The sequence below is a fragment of the Crocodylus siamensis genome, chromosome 5 (genome assembly GCF_052110815.1).
Source record: "Crocodylus siamensis isolate JL-2025a chromosome 5, ASM5211081v1, whole genome shotgun sequence".
In the NCBI taxonomy this organism is placed as follows: Eukaryota; Metazoa; Chordata; order Crocodylia; family Crocodylidae; genus Crocodylus; species Crocodylus siamensis.
In genome coordinates, this window is record NC_143399.1 from 207078876 (window position 1) to 207091294 (window position 12419).

At 68.0% G+C, this 12419-nt stretch overlaps 1 protein-coding gene across 2 annotated transcripts in view; it reads left to right on the plus strand.

The window, feature by feature from the left end:
* Window positions 1-12188, plus strand: part of AGAP3 (ArfGAP with GTPase domain, ankyrin repeat and PH domain 3) — a 111453-nt gene extending 99265 nt beyond the window's left edge. For both annotated transcript variants that reach the window (XM_090048040.1, XM_090048039.1), the window contains exons 13-18: window positions 1897-2058; window positions 8738-8892; window positions 9126-9216; window positions 9409-9631; window positions 10299-10554; window positions 11100-12188. In XM_090048040.1, coding sequence (XP_089904166.1) covers window positions 1897-2058; window positions 8738-8892; window positions 9126-9216; window positions 9409-9631; window positions 10299-10554; window positions 11100-11312 — 1100 coding nt within the window. In that variant the 3' untranslated portion in view covers window positions 11313-12188. The remainder of the gene's footprint in view (window positions 1-1896; window positions 2059-8737; window positions 8893-9125; window positions 9217-9408; window positions 9632-10298; window positions 10555-11099) is intronic.
* Window positions 12189-12419: the final 231 nt, after the last annotated feature.

Below are 12419 nucleotides of genomic sequence, written 5' to 3' on the forward strand. Positions count from 1 at the left end.
GCAGGTCGGGGCAAGGCTGCACACGCGGACAGCTGCTCTGCTACGTGAGTGGGCTTGGACACGCAGCTGTTGTGCCCTGGTTTGTACTTTATCCCGGGATGCCAAACAGACAGATGCTAGCGCTCCCTGCACCCGTGATGCTCATGCAGCATCTTTCCCAGGAGGCTGTGTCCTGGGGGGGCAGGGCAGGGGCAGCCCCCAGCACTGGCCAGGTCACAAGGGGTACTGGCATCCAGGAAAACCCCCTGGCAGAGGCAGTTACCCCAGGATAATGCAGACATATGCTTACCCCAGTGTCGCTTTTACCTCTGATGTTTTCCAAGGCAGTTTTTGCCCTGGGTGCAAATGACGTGCAGTATAGGACTGTGTCCCCACACCCTTATGCCTGGCTACGCCATGCCCGGGGCTCTGGCTCGGCATCCTGGCACTGTGTGAGCCGGCTACGGCAGCAAGGACAGCCGGTGAGTTCGGATCCAGGGAGGAGCTGCCACCCTGTGCTGTCGTACCTGCGACTCTCAGCTGGGTGAACAACTTGGCCCGGCAGTGGTAGCAGGAGCGCACAGCTGGCGCCTGCATCCGCAGCAGGGCCAGAGACAGGGAAGGTCTTGCCCAGCCCCTGTCCTTTCTCTGGGGCAATGGGACAAGGTGTCCCAGCAGCGCGGGCGTGCTCCCCAGGTCTCTGTCCCCTCAGGACACGGCCCCACCACCCCTTCCACCTTGCCAAGGGCCCTGCACGCAGGGCAGGAGCCACAGCCCCGGCCCCAGGGAGCACGGCCTGCGTGCGGTGGGGGTGGGGGGGGGGCGGGGAGCAGCGTGGGGTCCCGGGCAGAGCCACCACCAGGATGCAGCTCCCTCGAATCCTGCCCGGACGCTGCCCCGTGTTAGCAGGGCTCCTGGGCCCCTCCCGCTGCCTGCCTCCGGACTCCAGCTCCTGCGGCACGTGGAGTCGGGGATCGGGCCCCGGGGCAGGGGCAAGGGCAGGGGCAGGACCCAGGCGGGCGGCGGGGCAGGCACGCCTTTCGGAGAGGGTTAACAGTGGAGCGACTTGTGCCCCGCGCTGCCTTCCCCGGAGTCTGCATTTTTATGCTGATTGGAAGCCTGCGCCGTGTGCGCCGCTGAAATTGAATGTCAGGCTTTTGATTTTGTTGCTGGTCTCTAATGAAATTTGACATTTAATGGTGAGTGCAGCGGCAGCGTGTGTGTGTGTGATCGGAGCTTGATTAGCGCGCTCTAATTGACAGTAATTAGGCAGCTCCCTGATTGTTTCTAATTCTGCTATTAATTGTAAGGAACAGTGTGATTGAGGATAAATTTGGTGCGTTGCTGCTGGGGATGCGGCTTCTTCAGCACCGTACCGGGAGCCTACGGAGACCATCCTGCGCGGGCGCCTGTGCGGCAACCCCGGCCCCTCCCCGGAGCAGGAGGCGGCTGCGGCGGGGTAGTGGGGCTCCGCGGCCAGAGCTGCCCCAGAGCCGGGTCCCAAGGAGGGCGGGGGTCCCGGGGCATCCCCATGGCTGTGGGTGCAACATCCGGGGAGACGGGGATGGGCGTCAAAAGCTGGCTTGGCCACGGGGCCTGGCAGCTCCGAGTGGGGCAGGGGCTCTGGTGGCCCAAAGCCGGGGGCATCCCTGTGTGGTGGGGCCGGGGGGTCTGGGCCGAGGTGGTGGGCCTGGGTGTTGGGGCTAGGGGCTCTGAATGGGACAGGTCTGGGCCGGGGGGATGGGGCCAGGCTCTCTGGGTGGTTCACGGTGATGGGGCGGGGGGCTCTCAGTGGGACACTTTTCTGGGTTGGGACAATAGGGCAGGGGTCTGGGTGGGGGTGATGGGGCGGGGGGCTCTGAGTGGGGCCAGGTGTCAGGCATCGCCCTTCACTGCCTTCTCTCCTTCTTTCTCCAGCTAACGGCACGGCAGAGTCTCTCAGCTCCAGCCCGAACATTTCCAACGCTGCCAGCCCAAAGCTGGAGCCGCCTCCGTCCCCACATGCGAACAGGAAGAAACACCGCAGAAAAAAGAGCACGGGGACGACCCGGCCCGACGGCCCCAGCGCAGCCGCGGAAGGTAGGCAGGGGCTGTCGTGCAGCTGGGCGGCCCCCCGAGCCCACCGCCCGGCTCCCCGCTCCCCCAGCGCCGGCTGCAGCTGCGCTGCCTGCGTCTCAGCCCCGGGTCGTGGAGCCCCGGGGTCGGGCGAGACCTCGGGGATCAGCTGGTCGAGCCCCTGACGTCGGCCCCCTGGGAGGCAGCTGCCAGACGCAACCCATAAGATCCTCGTTCCCATCACCTGCGGATTCGCGCCTCTGCCCGTCCGCGCCACGCGGGCTACGCAGGCTGGGTTTCCCTGCAGAAAGGCCGGCGGTTTCAGGGAGCCAGTTTTCCTCTTGTCTTGCCCAAAACCGTGCACAGAGCCCTGCCTGCTTCAGGACAGAGCCCGAGAGCTCGTGAGAACCGAGGCAGGGCAGTCTGCCACTTAACGCCCCAGTTTCCAGTAGCGAAACTGATCTCTGCACCCTGATGCGTGACAAGGTTTAGCGTCCGTTCCCAGAATCGCCGTCACCAGCGCAGTCACTAGGGATGTTCGTGGCCCATCCTGCGTCCCGCCTGCAAAGGTCGAGGCCTGAACGGCCTCCTCTGCCAGCGGCTCCCACGTGTGTGGAAACCCTGCGCAAGTGGCACGTCGCTCTCCTCCTCGCTCCATGCAGAGCTCCCGTGTCCTGAGTCGGGGAGAGCGGGCGATCTGCGTCTGCCTTCTCCAAGCCATCAGTTTGGAGGCTTTAATGTCTGACCCCCTTGTCTGCATCCTACAGTCCCCATAACTGTATTTAGCCCCACTGGCCAGTGATCAAGCTGTGCTTCCTTTAGCTTCCCTTATCAGTCACCTCTATGTTTTCCTTCTCACTTGGGTCTGTTGCACTGGACCTCCCCTCCATGCCAGCTTTCATGTCTGACTGCTCCCTTCACATCTACTTTTAACCACGAAGCCTTTTTTCCCAGCGTAATCGTCCTGTCTCTGGAAGGCAGGTGCTGGGGATGGCTGCCGGCCACAGCTCCGGTTTGCATTAGCGTTCCCCACTTCACCGTCCGTTTCTGGGTCAGCTGCGCCCACGATAGCTTTGAGGTTTGCCGTGGTTGTACTCAGAGCCGTGACGCGGCGGAGGAAGCGCGCGCTCCTTGCACTAGCGAGGCGCGTGCGAGATGCAGTGAAAGCAGGCTCAGATGTTAACAGAGAGGGGTCAGCAGGCAGCGTCTCCTGGGGCTGGCTCGGGGTCCGGGGCTATTCAGTTCTTTTATCAGCAATCCCAAGGATGTGAGATCTGTGCTGGTGACGTCTGCCGGCGGCCCAGAGCGCCTGGGGAGAGAAGTTGTCAGCACGCGGCTGTCAGAGTTGTTGGGTTAAGATGATCACCGACCCGCTGAATGGGTCTTAATGCGGTGCAGCGCGCGACAGTCGCCTGCAAGCCCCGCAGACAAGCCAGGGTGCCGTCTGGGCAGGCAGGGGACGTCGGTCTCTGCGGTGGGCATGGGGTCAGTGCAGAGCGGTGCTGGGCATCGGGGGAGCGGGCGGGGGTCGTCTCTGCACGGTGCTGGGGAGGTGGCTCTCCGGAGGGCAGGAGCTCGGAGCAGAGGGGCCCGTGGCTTGATGCTGCGGGGAATTGGTGGCCTGGGTGGGTGCGGCGGGTGGCAGACAAAGGTTTCCGAATCTGGCCTCGATGCCCCGGGCAGTGCGGACAATGCCAGCACGGCCGGTGCCTGGCGTGGGGGGCTCCACGTGGGCTGGGGTCTGCAGCAAGGTGAGACTTCGGTGCCCAGCCCTGGAGTGAGGCTGCGGTTGGCACGTGGACTGGAGGCAGTGCTGTGCCCTGAGTGTCCCTGCCCGCCCCGTCTCTCCGGTGGTCCCTGGTGGTGCCTGCGCAGGAAGCTGCTGATGCAGCACTAGCCCTGTTGCGCCTGGCACCACATTGGCCCCTCTGACCCTGCCTTGTACCACGCACCACCTCCTGCGCGGTCACGGCGAGCCCAGCCCACTCGGGCGCTGCGCGGGTCACCGAGGCCCAGTCCAGAGTGGGCTATGCTGCATGCACGGGCCAGCCAGCGAGCGCTGAGCACCCTCTGCATCCATCCCTGCTTCCCATTGCCACGGCCAGGGCAGCATCAGGCCCAGGATGGCGAGCAGGGGGGTGCGCTCGGCGCTCCTGTTGCCAGTGCCCAGGGGCCGTGGCGGGGAAGGAGGAGGCAGCCCAGCTGGCTTGAACACACACAGCTGGAGAGGATGGCGGGAGGGATGGGGACAGGCCACGGGGGCAGGATGGTGTTGCACCCCAACTCTCCGGACCCCAGTGCTCCCCACAGCCGCACGCCCATGGCGAGGTGTGCGTCGTGGCCCCTGCAGTGGCTGGTAAGCACGGAGGTAACAGCCCTGTACTGCTGGCTGCTCCCTGCCAGCTCCAGCGGTGGGAGCCTGAGTGGGGGTCCGTGCCAGCAGCCCCGCAGTGTCCAGTGGCTCCCTGCAGCAGAGCTGCTGGTTTAATGCTCTCCTTTAAACCCTGGTTTGGGGGTTGAACACACTTCCCTTTGCCTGGACCCCGCCTGGGTGCCCGAGTCAAGCGCTCGGGAGGCGACGGGTCTCCCGGGATTCTCCAGGAGTTTCCCTCCCACCCAGCAGGGCTGTGTGCAAGGGATTTGGGGATGAGCCTGGGCCTATAGCATCACCTGGACCTGCTCCCAGCCGGCCCAGGGAGAAGCGAGTGTGTCTGCTCGGGCATTGCAACAGCCAGGGCCGGCCCGTGGCTCTGAGCTGGGCTCCCAGGCACCTCTGGGGACAGTCTCCCTGCACCAACCTGCACCCCGCACGCCCCTCGGGCCGGCTGGGGGCAGCTGGAGGAGGCCGGTTCTGCCCTCGGGCATCCGCGGGGACCAGGAGGATGCTCCCCCGCCCCGGCCGTGCATCGCCCTGCCCCTTCCCCCCGCACGCTCTCCGGCCCTTGTGCGGGAGGGGGCAGCCAGCCATGCGTGCTGGGTGCCAGTGTCTCAGGTTAGCATCCTGGGAAAGTTGGTGAGGTCTGGGGATAAATTGCTATCAGTTTATCTCATTTAGGAGGTAATCAGAGCTGGGGACGTGCGGAGCAATTGAATCTTAGTTGTTCTGAAGTATCATAAATCAAACGAGCTGTTGCTTTTTTACATGGGCGCATGTTAAAGAGAGCGCTGTGTCAGGTTGCTAGGGAGCATCAACAAACTATGGCAAGCGTGGCGGCATCGGGCTGCTAGGGAACGTCACCAAACCGCCGAGCGCGGCCGGGGGCTGTCTGCGAGCGTCAGCCTGTCGGCGGCCGGCTACGGGGGAGCATCCCAGCGCCCGGCGTGGACCGTCGCCCCGGCAGGATGCTGCAGCCATGGGTGATGGGGGACCGGGGCAGGCCAGGGCTCCTTGGTCTGGACCCGGCTCTGCTCCCTGCGGTGTCCAGAGAAAGCCCCGTGCTGCCCCTCGGGGGCCCGCGTGGCGCCCAGCCAGGCCAGGGGCGCAGGCGGGGTGCGCGGCTGCATGTGGGTAGAGGCAGGCACCGTTGCGACGCTCCCTGGGCCAGCCCCCCATGGCTGCCACAGCTCCGGGGATAATGAACTTCTCATGTGCTTAAAGAGTGATGCAGGGTGCATGGCGAGAAGCTGACAGCCCCGTAATGGGCTTCGCCGGGGCGGCCAACGACGCGCTTTTGTCTTTGTTTTTGAGTTTGAAACCCCCCGGGAAATTGATGGCCAGTGAAGAGCTGCGCCGGGCGACGGCCGTGATTAATGCTGGTGCCGGGGCCGTCGGGGGCTGGGAGCGCCGTGCTGAGCTGCTCTCAGCCCGTCACTGGGGCTGGCAGCTGCCAACACGCCGCTCGGGGCACCCGCGCCTGGAGCTGCAGCCAGGGCCTCTCGCTCGCTGCACCCCAGCCCGGCAGCCGGTGCCCAGGTCCCTGCGCCCAGCTTGGCCTTCCCGGGCTGCCCCCTGGCTCCAGCCGCCCCTGCGGATGTGCCCCCAGCACCTGCGCGTGTACACAACCCTTGCACCCCCAGGGCACGTGCCCGTGGCCTGCCTGGTGCCCGCAGCTTGACCCGCCCCTTGCACACGCCTCTTGCCCTAGGGCCCTTGGAGGCAACACCTCCTCACCCCTCCCGGATGCCCCTCGGCACGGGCTGTGCACACGGGCCCCGTGCCTTTCCTCGTGCATGCGCACGTGCACATCCCAGTGGGACCCTGCACCCGTGCCCCTGCTTTCCCAGCCTTCGAGGGACCCCGGAGGCTGGCGCTGGGCGCCGGGGCCGTGCGGGCAGGTGCGTGGGCACCGCGGCGCTCCGGCGGCGCTGGGCAGGGTGGAGCGCGGCGGGAGTCTCCATGGCAGTGCGGCGGGCGCGCGGCTCCGTGGGGAGGGGCCCGTCCCCGCCACACTAATACAGGTTAGGAATATTGGGTTTAATGATCTGCAAAATGAGGAGGCAGCGAGCTGACATTTACGGATGGCGCCTGCATCCTCCGCTCCCCAATGCCTGCTAATTTGTTGATATCCCAAACACCTCATCACCGTGCCAAATGCTGGCAGCTCGCAAGGCCCCGGCCCCGGCCCCGGCCCAGCCTCAGAGGAGGAAGGCGATGCCCCATAACCCTGGGCTGGGGACGCCCTGCCCTCCGCTCCTGGTGCCAGCCCGAGGCCCCACCGGGCAGGCGTGCATGCGCTGCCCCGCACTTCCTTTGGCCCGTTGGCCGGTCGGAGGAGCTGGGGCCCCACGTGTTGGGCTCCACGCCCGTGCCCGCTCCTGCGCGGGGTGCCTCGTCCCAGGGTGCCGGCGCAAGCAGGAGAGGGCTGCCGGGCTGTGGGTGCGGGAGGAGGAGGGTTGTGGGGCCGTGGCCGTGGCAGTGTGCGCGGCGGACCCTGCTGCGGGCTGGGCATGCGACCGCCCCGCGTATGCTTGTGCTGAGGCAGAAGCCCCGGTGATGCCATCCGGGCCCAGGCCCTGCTCCCCCTTGGTGCAACCCCGCTGCGCAGTGCTGGGAATTCAAGCCCCCCGGGCAGTGGGGAGCCCCTGGCGCTCCCCGCCGCTGGGAGACTCTCGTGCTAATTTCACAGCTGCGGTCACTGCCGCCGGCCGCCACGTGCTAATCGTGGCCGGCCCGTGGCCGCGACCCGGCTGAGTCTGCCCCCGTTGGAGGCTGGGGGGGCGCGGGGTTAATGCCCATTAGCAGCACCGGCTCGCACCGCGCTCCGCAGCTGCCCTTCACAACGCTCGGTCTTTAAAACATCATCAAAACATCATCAGGAGAGCGGCTGGCGCTTTCGCTTCCACTGCCCACCGGCGTTCGCAGGCTGCTGCACAGACCGCACCAGCCCCGCGGCCCTGCGCGGGCCGGCTGGGATCGCCCCACGCTGCATCCTGGGGACCGCGCTGGGGGTACGGGGCTGGTGCATCCCCAACGGTACAGGGGTTGCAGCCAGGCTTTGCCGGCATGCGGTGGTGATCGCCACGGTCTGGCACCCAGGCCCTGGGCCGAGCTGGGGGTGCTTGGCCCGGCTGCTCTTGCTGGAGCATGGCAAAGCCAGGCCAGACACAGCAGTCGGGGCCAGCTCAGCCGTGCGGGGCCAGCCTCCGCTGCATCCACAAGCCCGGCCTGCGGCCCCCAGCGGCTTCGGGTGCTGGGGCTGTGGACCCAGCCAGGCCGCCACCTCCATGGGCTGCCGGAGCCAGCGGCAACGTGGGTGCCAGGGCCAGGGGTGAGATCGCAGCCCGTTCAAGCGTCTCTGGTCCTTGCTGGCAGGTCAGGGCACACGGACCCCCCCCGGCTGCAGTGCCAAGCAGATCCGAGCCCTGCCCTGTCCTGCCCCCCCCGGCTGCCCCTCGGCCTCCCCGCCGGCTCCGGAGCTGCGCAGTCGGCTCCCTGCTTTTAATAGAGAGCTGGGAAGGCACATTATGGAGATGAGGGTGTTATTTGCATAACGCTAATTAGGTAATTACAAATCATTTTGCTATGAGCTGAAGCGTGTGCTGTGACATAACGTTTATTAGTCATTCCATTCAAGCCCCGCGTAGTTAAGTCGTTCACAGCACTAACGCCCCAAGTTGGGTGATAAAAGGTGAGCGCTGCACCCATGGGGGCCTGCACGGGCTAGGGGGTGGCCAGGGGGACACTTGCCACCTCCTGCCACCCTGTGCCTGGCCCGTGACGGGCCCTTCCTGCCAGAGCCCGCGAAGGGAAGCATTATGGCCCTGCTCTGCCACTGACTGCCTGTGTGCCCTTGGGTGTGCCACTTAGGCACTGCTGTCCCTCTATCTATGCCGTCGTCCCTTCAGCGCCCCCCCAGCACTGCTGTGCTGTGCCCAGCCCGAGACTCTCCCACCCCCAGGCTCACATCCTTGCCCTGGATTAGGGGAGCGGGGCAGGGACCCCGGGCCTCTCTAGGGCCCATGCAGGCAGGCACCTGCTGAGATATGTGGAGGTCCCAGAGCAGAGGGAGATGCTGGCCTGGATGGAGAGGGGGCTGCCATCCGGGGGGCTCAGCATGGCAGGGCTAAGTGCTGCCCCTTCGTGCGTCCAGGGCCATGGCTTGGGCAGCCTGGAGGGTGATGGGCTTGACCTGCCAGGGGAGGCAGTGAGCATCATGGCCGGCCTGGCCCTGGCAAATAGTGCAGTGGCCCCATCCCACCCCAGTGCAGTGCAGCGCAGTGCCCCGTGCCCTGCAGTGACCCGTCCCTTCTCTTCCTCTTGCAGAGCCGGATGAGCCATTTGAGTTCATCATCGTGTCGCTGACGGGGCAGACGTGGCTCTTCGAGGCCTCGACGGCGGAGGAGCGGGAGCTGTGGGTCCAGGCCATCGAGAGCCAGATCCTGGCCAGCCTGCAGGGCTGCGAGAGCAGCAAGAACAAGGTACGGGGCCAAGCGCGCCAGCCAGCCCCTGCCCCCCCAGCCAGCCCCTGCCCCCTGCCCCCCCCCAGCACCTGCCCCGTCGCCCCCCCCGCGCCCGCCCGTCAGGTGCCCGTCGGCGCGCGGCGCTGGCAGCTGCCTGGCAGGCGGCACTGCCGGGACGGTGATGGGAGGCGACGGGCCGGGGCAGCCGCCAGCCGTGACCGATGCCGCCGGCACCGCTGCCTCCCCTGCAGGCTCGGCTGGGCAGCCAGAGCGACGCGCTGGCCCTGCAGGCCGTCCGCACCGCCCGCGGCAACAGCTTCTGCGTGGACTGCGATGCACCCAGTGAGTCCGCCCGTGCGGGGGGCCGGAGGGGGGTTCGTGCCTGGGACCCCCGGGGCTCTGCGCTCCCTGAACCCCCACGGCCCCTGCTGTGGGGTCCCTGGCTCCTGGGGAGGTGGGTGCCCAGGGTGGGGAGCACGGCACGGGGAGGATGGGGCCCCTGCTCTGCGCTGACCCCCTCCATCGCCACCCCAGACCCTGACTGGGCAAGCCTGAACCTGGGCGCGCTCATGTGCATCGAGTGCTCCGGCATCCACCGCAACCTGGGCACGCACCTGTCCCGCGTCCGCTCCCTGGACCTGGACGACTGGCCCGGCGAGCTGCTCGCCGTCATGACGGCCATCGGCAACGCCCTGGCCAACGCCGTCTGGGAGGGCGCCGTCGAGGGCTACCCCAAGCCCGGCCCTGAGAGCAGCAGGTGAGGCGCAGCGCCGCGGTCCGGAGGCTGATGCCGGCGAGCTGGCCCGGCTGCGGGGCGGAAGGGGTTAACGGTGACAGCTTGGCCGCGGTGCCGCGGCGCGGCGGGTCCCTGGGGTGCGTCCCATTCAGGCCTCGCCGGTCCCCTCCGCCTGTCAGTCATCCCGACAAGAGCCCATTCTGCGGCCTTATCAGCGGATAAGAGCAGGTCAGGGGGCGGCGGCAGGGAGCATGCGCCGCAGCGCGTATTGATCGCCACCCGCCCCAGGCAGATGGATAGAATGGGAGCAGATAGCGGGCCTGCGGCGCACATCGATCCGGGCCCCGGCGGGACCCCGCGGCCGCCCGGCCTTTGTGTGCGCCGGCGAGACGGCAGCCGCGATAACGCCCGCCGCGGTCCCCGGCACCGCCACCGCCCCCGGCCCCGCCGACGGCCCACACAGAGCTGTGCCAGGCCGTCTGGCCACGTCCACCGCGGGCACTGGTGGGGCGGCCTGTGCCCTGGGGCGTGCGTGCCCACCGGGGCCGACTCATTCGTGCAGGGCAGCGTGCGCACGAGGGCCGGGGTGTGCACGGGGCTGCACATATGGGTGTGCACACGAGAGGCCATGGGACGCCGGGCCCTGGCCCGCATGGCCCCCCCTGACCATATCCCGCCCGCACGGCAGGGAAGAGAAGGAGCGCTGGATCCGGGCTAAGTACGAGCAGAAGCTGTTCGTGGCCCCGCTGCCGCCGTCGGACGTGCCGCTGGGGCAGCAGCTGCTGCGAGCGGTGGTGGAGGACGACCTGCGCCTGGTGGTGACGCTGCTGGCCCACGGCACCAAGGAGGAAGTGAACGAGACCTACGGGGACGGCGATGGGCGCACGGCGCTGCACCTCTCTTGCGCCATGGCCAACGTCGTCTTCACGCAGCTCCTGATCTGGGTGAGCCCTGTCCGGCACCTGCCCACCCCCTCCCATGCCTCCCCGGGCCCGCCTGCCCCTGCAGCCCCCTCCCATTCACAGTCGCAGACTCCCAGAGCTGGGGGGCTGGCAGGGAGCTGTGGGGTCACATCCAGTCCCCTGCTTAGGGCAGGATCAGCCCCACCCGAACCAGCCCAGACAAACCCCACGTCCAACCTCGGAGCCGACACAGTCACCCCGACACAGCCCTGGGGGGGAATCCCTTCCTGCCCCAGTGCAGCAGGGGGCTGAGCCTGAGCGCGGGGGCAAGACCCTCCAGCCGGGACCCTGCGGGGCTGGTGCCAGGAGGAGCATTGGCCCAGCCCAGCCCCACCCCCAGCGCCTCTGGAGGAGGCTTAAACCCCGCTGACATGTGGAGCAGAAACGGGGGGCATCGTGCACAGCCCAGAAACCAGTGAAATCCCCGTAGCAGAGTCCACCCCGCACCCTCGCGTGCCCTGCCCGCCCGCCCTGCGCAGCCAGCCCGACTCCTGCCCGGGCCTGACCCGCCGGTTCTCTCCCTGCAGTACGGGGTGGACGTGAAGAGCCGGGACGCCCGTGGACTGACGCCCCTGGCGTACGCCCAGCGCGCCGGCAGCCAGGAGTGTGCCGACATCCTGCTGCAGCACGGCTGCCCCAGCGACGCCGCCCTCTCCGCGCTGACCCCCAGCCTGCCCCGCCGCAACGCCAACGCCAACAACAACGCTGCCGAGCTCAGCGCCAGCCCTGGCCCCCACTAGCTGCCCCGGCCCGCCCCGCGGCCCGGGGCCTGGCTCTGGCGACAGGCCCCCCTGCCTGGCGCAGGCTAGGCGCTGGGGGCCGGTAGCCCCAGCATGTCCCCAGGGCAGGCAGCCCTGGTCCTTGCCTGGAGATGGGGGCGCAGGCTGCCTGCCCCCCCGAGTCCCCAGCGCTCAGAGCGGGGAGGCGAGCACCCCCGTATCCAGTATCAGGTTGGGGGGTTCCTATGAGCTGCCCCCCAGCTGGTGCAGGGGCAGTTCTGCAGCCTCCCTTGCCCCCTCCAGCCGGTACAAGGGGCCAGCCCCATGGGCGCTGCCTGCGCAGGTACGAAAGGGCAGTTCCTCCAAGCTCCCCGAAGCCGATGTGGGGGGGCGGTTCCCGCGAGCTCCCCTCCGCCCTCCTGCAGCCCCGACAGGGCCGGCGCCGGGCTGCGTGCATGCTGCTGTCGCTGCGGGGCCGCGGAGCTGGACCCGCTGCCTCGCACCGTAAAGGGACCCCTGCTCCCCCACAGCCTCTGTGCCCGCTAAGAGCCGGGTGGACGGGCCCGTGGCCCCAGGAGCCCACTGCCTGCGTCCGTCTGTCCGCCGGGCCGTTGCCCTCCTGGCTCCCTGCCGAGCCTGGCATCAGCGTGCCCCTGCCCGGCGTGGGCAGCGCGGCACGGCACAGCTGGCTCGAGGGCAGACGGCGGCTCTGCTTCGCCTGCGGCCGGCAGCAGGCACCAGGCTCCCAGCCGCGGGTGCAGCCCCGGGCCGCCCCCGCCCCTGTATAAAATGTACATTGGAAATATTTATATGGACGCACTGTAAATACTGTTTCTTTGCCCTCTGTGTGTGACCTGCAGCCGAGGAGAAACGGCCAATAAAGCACCCTGCCAGCCCTGCCGCGGTCCCGTCGTGCTGCCTGCGCGCCCTCGCGCGGGATCCGGCCGGCTCGGGCCCGAGCGGCGAACGGCGGCGCCGCAGGTACGAGCTGTCGGGGGCGGCCGTGGCCGTGTCAGAGCAGCCGTGACCCCAGGATCCCACAGCCGCAGGGCTGTGGCGGGTGCGTCTCGGTGCCCCGAGGGAGGCACCAGAGCCAAAGGGGCATGTGGGGCACAAGCCACGTGGGCC